Source organism: Pomacea canaliculata, linkage group LG2 (genome assembly GCF_003073045.1).
Source record: "Pomacea canaliculata isolate SZHN2017 linkage group LG2, ASM307304v1, whole genome shotgun sequence".
Taxonomy (NCBI): domain Eukaryota; kingdom Metazoa; phylum Mollusca; class Gastropoda; order Architaenioglossa; family Ampullariidae; genus Pomacea; species Pomacea canaliculata.
Genome location: NC_037591.1, coordinates 27,362,461 through 27,372,381, shown reverse-complemented (window position 1 = coordinate 27,372,381; position 9,921 = coordinate 27,362,461). Strand labels below are relative to the sequence as shown.

At 37.5% G+C, this 9,921-nt stretch overlaps 1 protein-coding gene across 2 annotated transcripts; it reads right to left on the bottom strand.

Annotated features, from left to right (window-relative positions):
• Positions 1-939: 939 nt before the first annotated feature.
• Positions 940-9,908, bottom strand: LOC112558226 (leucine-rich repeat and fibronectin type III domain-containing protein 1-like). 2 transcript variants are annotated; one of them, XM_025228560.1, is made up of 2 exons: positions 9,779-9,908; positions 940-8,318 (listed from the first exon to the last, which is right to left on the bottom strand). In XM_025228560.1, exon 2 carries the CDS (start codon positions 8,179-8,181, stop codon positions 6,265-6,267), a length of 1,917 nt encoding a protein of 638 aa, XP_025084345.1. In that variant the 5' UTR covers positions 8,182-8,318; positions 9,779-9,908; the 3' UTR covers positions 940-6,264. The 2 variants fall into 2 exon arrangements, with proteins under 2 accessions (XP_025084345.1, XP_025084346.1); XM_025228561.1 differs by lacking the exon at positions 9,779-9,908 and adding an exon at positions 9,641-9,767.
• Between the last annotated feature and the right edge of the window lie 13 nt (positions 9,909-9,921).

The window sequence follows — 9,921 nt, the reverse complement described above, 5'->3', positions numbered from 1 at the left end:
TGAGGGTTTACATCCGGCGAGTGTGGAAGCGTTTCGAGATCGCAAAACCGAGCGCCTTCGATCCATCCGAGTGCCCCATCTTTGTGCAAAGGCCGTTTTAGTGGCTGATCAATGAAGCGTGCTGCATGGGATCGTGACTGATTTGCACCTTACATAATTGTGTGGAAGAGGCACGTTAGGTTACTGAGCTCGGCCTTAATCTTGAGGTCGGCGTTTTGAGGCTTGTCTGAGCCTGTGACTGATGAACTTCATTCGCCCATCGAGTAGAAGGATGACGGATTTAGCGGACTGTTTGTAATACTTCTGGCACGACGAAATTCTGTCTGGTCTTCTTGCTGGCACCAAATGGTCTTCACCTTTCCATTAGTTCTTGTCCGCCTCAGCTCCACAGAACAGGAACTTTAAAATAAGCTCTAGGGTGTTTAACTTGCAGGAAGACTGTGTGATTATGAGGAAATTTGTACCACTGTTACCCTGTATGAACTGATCCACTGTTCCCCTGGACCCCGTGTTACCCTTTGTGTCTCTCTGCTCCCATGTTTGTTTTACGCCGTGCCAGCAACAAACGCCATGTCACAGCGAGCCATGGGACACCAAGAATAAGCGGAAAGAGGCCTCGGCATTCTACACAGAAGTCCTTTGCCCTGTCACCCTCTACTTCCTGAGCTGAAGCATGCAGATTCTGCAGCAGTCTTCAGCAAGCGGTTGATGACAGTTATCAGCTGAACTGTCCATCCCACCATTTTCTTTTCACCCTATGCATCCTGACTTCCCTAATCAGTGTCTAGTCGTTTCTGGTTATCCTTTTTATGTGTAATTAAGTATCTTCATGGATACTTTCACGTTACAACAAAACATAATTTCGCTCTCCCACACACACACACACAGATGGAAGGCCCTTATAATATTTTATGTCAATGAACAACTCGAACTCAGTTATTTCATTTTTTTTTTCCTTTAATTGTGTCCCAAGAAACGTGTTTCATTAACTTGCCTAACACTGGCTCAGCATGTATTTCACCCAGAGGGGCACTAAACAAATTCTATAATTATATAGCTACTTCTAGGGCATCAACCTGTGAGCAAAGTTATGAGTGAATTCTGACTAAAATTCTTCTGAATTCTTGGCTATTGCACAAAATAACTTACAGAAGTAACACGGTCTTTGAGGATTCAAAAGGGCTGTGTACAGGACACAAATGCTAGCTGGCCGCAAAAAATACCAGGCTAGTTTTGGGTTAGACTAATGACAATTCTATGAAACATTTAACATATTACATTTGCAGCAGCACTGTCATAATATATTGACCTGCAAAACTGTCATAATTACATAGACCAGCAGAACATGCATCGCTGTCTTTGCCTTCAATGTCAATAACAACATCAATGCTCCATTTACAAATATATAAATCATTCTAAAAGCATTGATCAGATAAGCAGTAAATAGCAACCTGTCAAGTCGCTGAGTTGAAGCTGAGCTTGTATCTTCTAGTGCAAGCAAGCAATGTTCTTTACTAATGGAGGGATATGGTAAGATTACTGATACATTCTCTTTTGGCAAACATTTTGTTTCTTCACCCCCTCCCCCCTCTTTTTTCCATATTTACAAATTTCAAAAAATTGATAAGCAGCACCAAAAGATGACCTAAAGTAATAATATTTGAAGACAAGGCACAAAGTACAACTAAATAATGAAAAAGAAATTCAAGTGCTTTCTACATCACCTTATGCTGAAGAGCAGTCATAGCAAGGGATATTCAAGACCTAAAGACGTCTCCACAGATTTGAAGGATTCCTAAATTACTAAGATAACAGATATTTCTAAAAAAAGGTAAGATTTAAAACAAAGCTGCACTTTTTCTCTTTTATTAAGATTTGTAGTTGTTAAACCTCATGCTGGAACATTGGAAAATAGCTCTTTTCTCTTTACCAATCAGTTTTGTTCCTTAAACAGTCCTGTTTCAATTAAATGTGGCATTTTTATAATAAATGAGAAATTTGTGCTAAGAATCCAAGACTAGCAGCTAACACAGTAAGATTTTACAGATATAATTTGTTAACACTGAGCAGCACATATACATGGCATAACAAAAAATCTAATTTCTAATAAAATGTATGAAAATAAGTAAAGGAGCAGGGTGACAACTCACAAAAACCTGCAGATTGAAACTATATGCTGCAAACAGAAAAAAAACTAATACCATACATTAATCATCCTTGTCAACTAAAGACATGGAATGTGTATTATTTTAATATTGTAAAAGTACAATACTTACATCCTAGGCAGGTGATAAATCTGAACAAATCTATGACAATAAGGTACACGCATGTTACGGCATGCTGGTCACACATTCACTACTAGTAAGGGCTAGTGTGCACATAACAAATTACCTACCTAACACTACACAACTCTGTAAAGCAACTGCTACAAGCTAGTTGGCTGGTGTCAAGCCTCTTTATTAGTGAACCTCTGATCTGATATCCATTGCATACGTTTAAGGCACAAAAATACTCATATCACACTCTGCTTGCAGCATATCCTTAAAATGACATCCTGATGAAACCGACAAAAAGCTTATTGTATTATTATATGCAGCTTTGCTCCAGCATGCAACTTTAAAAAAAAAAATCTTTAGATAAGCGTACAGCAGATACATGCTTTGATCAAAACAGCTAGCAAAAGATCACTCACAATTTTCAAAGCTCCATTTTATCTTATGGCATCAAAACAGGTAAAACATTAGTCATGGCAACACTGAAATGGTCTGGTCTTTTTTATCTTGAGTAAAATTCCTCCACTCACTAAACCATTTACACACATAGTCGTATCATGGCCAAAGATGCACACTCATCAACATTCACATCTCTATAACCTTTGGTGCAATCGCTGCAACACTTCAAGAAAATCCAAGAAAGGGACAAGCCAACAACCTCACTGTCACTCAAAAGCAGCTAAACATGTAAACAGGATGCTACATGCAAAATGCCTACTATGAATCCAGGATACCACATTCTCAATGTATTGGTAGCTACAGTATCTCAAATTATTAAGGTTGGGAAATGGAGATATCTTACTGTGATAGTAATACTAACACTTCCAAGACAATCACAAATCCAAATCTCTTATCTTAATATTTCTTTACACTGTCCTGGACATTGTTTAAAACATTAGATGCCAGTTATTTGCATTTAACTCTTCGCATGTTCGCAGCGCAGCTCATGAAGCTCTTCATTTGGAGTGTCAACAATTTTAAGTACTCATGGCTCTGTTTATGGTATTTTTTTTGTAAAACAAATATGTGAATGCTTCATTAATACTTTGGCAAGCTGCCTGCGACTGAACTACATGTGACTTTACATAACATGTCAGCCCTGCTGCTAATATAAAATTTCTGGCAGGAAAAATGTACAAAGCATGCTGAAAATATGGATTCCTCAAAGACATTAATCAAACTATAAAGCTTTTAATATCTTTCCTGATTTCAGCAGTATTTTATACATCAAGCTTTAACAACTATACACGCATGTGCTTTTGGAATTTACAAAAAAGAAAATATAATCAGGCTTATTCTAAAAGTGCTTTTAGAATATATGCAAATGAGGGAAAAATTTTAAAAAAAGAACATGCCACCAAGTTTTCTTTCCACCTCTTTTCAAACAGTTTTTCAGCCAGTTCACAAATACAAATGTACTGGTACTGCACATAAAATGTCACTGAATTTGAAAGACCACACTTGTCAAATTAATCCAATTGATACAGTCTGGTGTCCTCAGTACCATTTGCCACATCAGTAAAAAGTACTTTGTATTGATCTAGACACACCCTTCATACCACATCTTACTTAAATGTGGATGCATACCTGATTGCCTGCTAATGCTTGGAAAAAAAAATCTATATTACAGCTGATAGATATTTTTAAATATCAGAAGTTATAATGTTGCTTTCTTATGTGAATTCAAATATACATGGGCAATATAATGTTGCTTTCGTACATGAATTCAAATATACATGGGTATGGGTATATATTCCATTTTTGGTGTAGAAGCTGGTATCTTTTAATTATCAAACATTCTCCAAACTTCTTGAGCAAAACCGTGCTGCTTGGTCCAATTTTATATGACCTAATGTTCATAAATAAAGGTAAAGGAGGTTCTTATAGTGCTGAGTACATTCACCAAAAGAAAGCATATCTGACTGCTGTGCTGATCAATTTTTTTACATTTTTTATACCTCAACATCAGGATGTAACTGGTCCACTTGAAAATCTAAGCCTGCTAATAAAAGACAATTGTAATGCAAAAGCAAACTGAAGAATAAAAAAAAAAATTCCTGACCTGAAATTTTTCAGTGTGTGCACCATTTCAACTCACTATCAACTCATATGATCAGCAGCAGTGAGGCAGCATTCTTAAGACATTTCTCTCCTAGGAACTGACATTCTGTTGAATTCCTCAGAACTAACCTTCTCTTACATAGTGTACGTGTACTGTTCATATGCCAATTTAGTATGTTAACTTAAATATTTTTAAAATATAAATATCAATGTTTGACGCAAAAATATTTTAAATGCATTCAAATATACAATATAGCATGAGTACCTTCCTCACTTGAGTGTAAAAAAAATTCCAAATATGCTTACTTATTAAAGTATTTCATTGGATCATCTGAAAAACTGCTGTCTAAATAAATAGAACTCTTCAATAGTATAATGTTCTCATGCAATCTTACAGTTAGAAGACTTGATGTTGCTAGGTGTGTAAGCCTGACAAAGTAGTCAACAGCAGTCCTGCAGAAAGCTCTTTCTTCTGATAAGTCCTAATGGACAGCACAGTCTTCTCACTGGACTCATGTGCATCCCTTTCTTAGAATCTTCACTCTTCTAACCAGTCAAGTGTACATTCAAGTCTACATATTTTCTGCATACAGCAAGGGTCTGTCCTCTACTTGATCTTCTTCCTCATGCCTATCATTGATCTTAATTTTACATGAGTCTCATATGATACACGAGCGAAAATCCTCATTTCGCCCTACCCCCACCAAAAAAGAAAAATAAATACATAAGGCTTTCTATAACACCATCATTCCCACTATATAGCATATATTGTGACCAAGAAATAGAAGATGGCTTTTTAAAAAAAAAGTGCACACAATCAAAATGGAATGCATTGTGAATGTTTCTCTGATCTGGGAAAGGGGATGAGGTTCTGTTTCCAACGGCATGGCAAAGCCATCAAGCAATCAAAACGAAAAACAGTGAAGACTGCAATTCAAATATTCTGACTGCAGTTTATAGACTCTTCTGTTTCTGGTGCTGGTTCTCAGTACCTTTCTGAGCTCACTCACATTCATACTTGCACACACTTGCTCAGTTTATCTTCTGACACCAGGCTTCTTTATATATCTAATAAGATAAAGACATACGGACAGAGGTCATTTTCTACCAAGACCATTAACTCAGAAAAAAAAAGTATCCTTCAGCTTACATCACTTAAGGTCTTTGACCTCCTTTAAATTCAGACTTATATGAATGACTTCACCTAATAATGTCTGAACCTTGAAATATGGTATTCACTCTATGAGTATGTGTCTGCTGTGTGTGTTTCTTAGGTTTGTTTCCCATTTTTTGTGAAACACTAAGCACATCTTTAGGGAAAGTGCTATATAAATGTTCATCATTTTTATTATTTGATTCAATTATACACCTACAAGAAGGCTGAGCCAAGCTTCAACAAAACCCTTAGTTCTGTATCACCCTTGGGGTGGATTGCTTCTTGTTAGTGCTAAGGTCAAATGTGAAAACATACAGCTTATCTAATGGAATACCTTGTCTGTTTTTACTCAAAACTAATCATCATGCTGTAATCAAAGAAAAGCAGGTATTACAACAGAAAGTCCATGTTGCATTCAGCTGATACTAAAATCATTTTTGATCACACTTTTAAACAAATTACGTCTTTAAAAAAGGCTTGAATTATAATCCTCTGTAACCCCCATGTCACCAAACCCAGCTACCTTCCAAACATAATGTCCTTTCATTACAAAACCGTTCACAAACATTTTTAACGAAAGCAGAAACATGGTCCCAGACAAATATTTGCTGTATTGTTGTAACAGTTTTAAATCTGAGCTCAACTCAATCTTTGTCCAGATTTCCTTCTCCAGGATTTATATGAATTGCAAACTTTGCTTTTATTTTAGTTTGCAACATTTTAAAATAACAGTAGCTATAAAAGACATGGGACTGTTATGATTTTCATAACCCATCAAACTATAGTGAATGACTTGATAATTTCTCGAGATTCCTGAGTATCTACGTTGGTTTCCACAGAAATCATGGACACAGTCTGAACTCCCATGTCACCAGTGCCACAAAACTCTCGAATAGACTGTACATGATATTTCACTGTCTCCACACCGAGAACAACACCAGCCTTGACTTTGTTTGCAGCTGTTGAGCCACTCTCCATGATGTTGTGCACATACATGCTACCTGATTCCTTGATGGCATGCACATTGCGCTTCATAGATTCCACCCTGCGACCAACTCCATAGCGAAGCCGCCAGCGCACTTCTTCCATAGTTTCCAGAATGTTAGATGGCAGCCAGGCACCTCCTGGGGGAGTGCCAGGGGTACCTGATTTTTTGGGCGAGTATGTAGGGCTGATTGCCACAGGTGTGGTGAAAGGTGTTTCTGGAGGGTAGTAGTCATCATCAAAGTCCATGCTATCTTCTTTGCATCTATCTTCAAAATGGGATTCATTAAGATTCTCTTGCACAGACACATTATCGACTGGGGTGTGCTTCACATTTTTCTTTCTGCCCACACAGCTGCACCAACGAAGAACAGCCCGTTTGATTGCTCCTACCACAAAGCCTAAACAAAGACTCACAGCAGCACAGCATGCACCAATGAAAAGACTCTCCAACATTACTGTCTTAACAGCTGAGTATGCTTTGACATAATGGATGGCCGTTGCATTACCCAAACGGTTGAAAGCTGTGCATGAAATGTTGCCATTAAAGGAGCTGCTGAATGAAGAAATTCTCAGAATGCGACCATTACTCTGAACTGACACTTCAGAAGTTCCAGTCAAACCGTGAACCCTGTAGCGTCTTGCTGGCTGGCATTCTTCACAATGATCCTCCAACATGTGCAGATGTGCAACATCAGCAAACTGATGACCCCATGGTGTTGACCACATAATAGCAGGCTCAGGCTCTCCATGGACTCTGCACGACAGCTCCACATGGCTTGTGATCAGGATCACATGAGAATGAAATGGAACAGAAGTCAATGGTTCAGTGCATTCATCAAGCTTGCCAACAACATCTCGAACAATAACAACTTGCTTGTCAGGTGTTGTACACTTTGTTGACAGTGGTCTTTCCAACAAGGATGTGTTGCTATGCAGAACCTGTCCAAGTCCAGCAATGCCGCATGAGCATCGTAATGGGTTGCCAGAAATATCAAGGCTTTGTAAACTGAGCAGTTCTGTTCGAGGTGAAATGTCAAAGGAGACGAATCTATTGTTCTGAAGTTTAAGAATCTGAAGGGATCGCAGACTGGATAGCTGACCAGGGGCAGTGAAAGACAACCTGTTGTCATTCACCAGGAGAATACGTAGCCTGGGCAAGTTACTTACAACAGGAAAGATATTCAATACATTATGTTCTAAATTTAAAATCTCCAGCCTTGGCATCTCAGCAAATAGATCTTTTGGAACACTTTCTAGATAGTTGTAACTGAGATCTAATGTAAGCAGATCATCTAATCTAGTGAAAGACTTTGGGGAGGCATCAGTAATGGCATTGTGACTCAAACTTAAGTGTCGGATGGACATGCCATCAAAAATGCCACTCTGCACATCCTTGATGTTGTTTCCAGCTAAGCTGACATTCCTCAACATTGAAAGTCCTCTCAATATTTCTGGAATCATCGTTTCACTTGTGTTAAAATGTACAGAAATAGCATACTCTCCAGGTTTATTGTCTCTCAAAAACTGATTGAATTTTGCTGCATTCTCAATAAACTGGGAATCAATGGTACACCGAATATGTGCTTTACCTTCACAAATGCATGATGGGATGCAGCCCTTAGCCTGTTTCTGATTGTTGCTGCATGTTGCACCTTGACTTAAGAGGCTAATGATAGCCAAAAGCAAATGCAAGTGATGAATCATGACAAAAAATTTGGTGGACTATGAAAGGGTATTACATACACAAATAGATCCGGTGAGCAATCTCTGCATATTACTCATACAAGCACTGAATCATGAAGTACAGCTGCAAAATCCAGGCCACCCTTCCACAGTCTTATCTGGAAAAAAAAGTTGTAGCACAGTTACTCATTATTTCTTTTTCATTCTTCTGTGTATGTAATTAGTTCATTTTCTGATGGTGTGCATGATAAATAACAGGCACATATATAAATATATACTTATACACACATCTTATTTTTAAAAAAAATGTGGAAAAGAATAAAAGACAGCCATTTTGATGGGCAAATGTTAGTCTGACTTAGTCACATTAGCTAAGTTGACAGACAACTGTTAGTCTGTTATAGTGGTAGTAACCCAATGGATAGACAACAGTTAATCTGACATAGTGACAGAAGCCAAGCAGACAGACAACTGTTTGTCCATGAGACAGTAGCCTACCGGACAAACAACTGTCAGTTGATGTATGTGAACTAGTTTAGGGCCAACCTTGGCCTATGAATCAAAACCTACCCCTAGTCATGTGGCAAAAATGGGAAGGTATATCAGGGAAAGTAAACTAAATGGTGGCAAGAAGGGAAAGTTTGGACGCTATCTGCAATGTGCTGTTATCAAATCCCAATATGACCATAGGCCATGGGACTTTATAATTTTTGTTGTTGATTTTGTTATTTATAAACTAGTATGTTACTTTATACCATTCAAACACATTTTTTCTTGTTGAAGTCTGTTTTTATACCAAGTCGTCCAGCCAATATTAATCATTGACTATCAAGAGCTTTCTTCACAGATTAACTGAAATCCTTTCTTTGCTGTACTTTCTTCCCATCTTAGGTTTTCAGTTTTGGTGATCAATCCTCCTTTATTCTTTTAATCCATACAGCCCTCTATCATTTTATAAAAGTTAGTGTGTTTGATAAGCATACATTCCCATTACTTTCAAACAAAAGATGTAGAGAACGTAGCATATCTTTACCAATGGTTTTGTACCGCAACTTTTAGTTTACGAAATAAAAAGCACCTGGCAATGATGAGCAAAGAACATGCAATATAATCACATTTACCGTCTGTTTTAGGCTTATTGATATTTAATGGTCGTTACTTTTTTAAAGCATGAATTGAACAGGAAAACGCAAATACTAGAAAAATCATGGGAAGAAAGGTCATTCTGTTAATAAATGTATGACATGTTTACAAAGGCCATATTTTTCACGCATAGCTAAAATGATTTACATATCCTGTAAATGGATCAGAATTATCCGTTTAATCCTTTAAAAATATATGGGACAATGTTGTCTGTTACTCAACATAAATGAAATTAAGAAAAATGTTCAAAATGTTGTAAAATCTATGACTATGTTGCTGCATCCTACTTCCAACACCGACATATTTAATGTTTAGACGCGTAAACACCCGTACATACCGTCAAATACACAACAGATAGCCATGTTTTCTGTAATCTGACAACCTCGAATGAGGTCATTTCGTAATCACCTAAAAAATAGCCTTATAGAATTTTTAAGATCTGGCTATGGCTTTGAAGTATAATTATGCTATTTACCTGAAATGTCAAGCCATAGTCTTTCAAACTTAATTTTTGTCGGCTTGGATAAGAAAGAGGGGGATCCATTAAAAGTATCTACTTCCGCTTTCGTAAAGCTTCCGGACATTCCGTCTACTGTACACGGGTGGCCGGTAAGAGAC

Bases quoted from the DNA above. Each gene is read 5' to 3' on its own strand.
- LOC112558226 (XM_025228560.1), bottom strand. From the start codon at position 8,181: ATGATTCATCACTTGCATTTGCTTTTGGCTATCATTAGCCTCTTAAGT.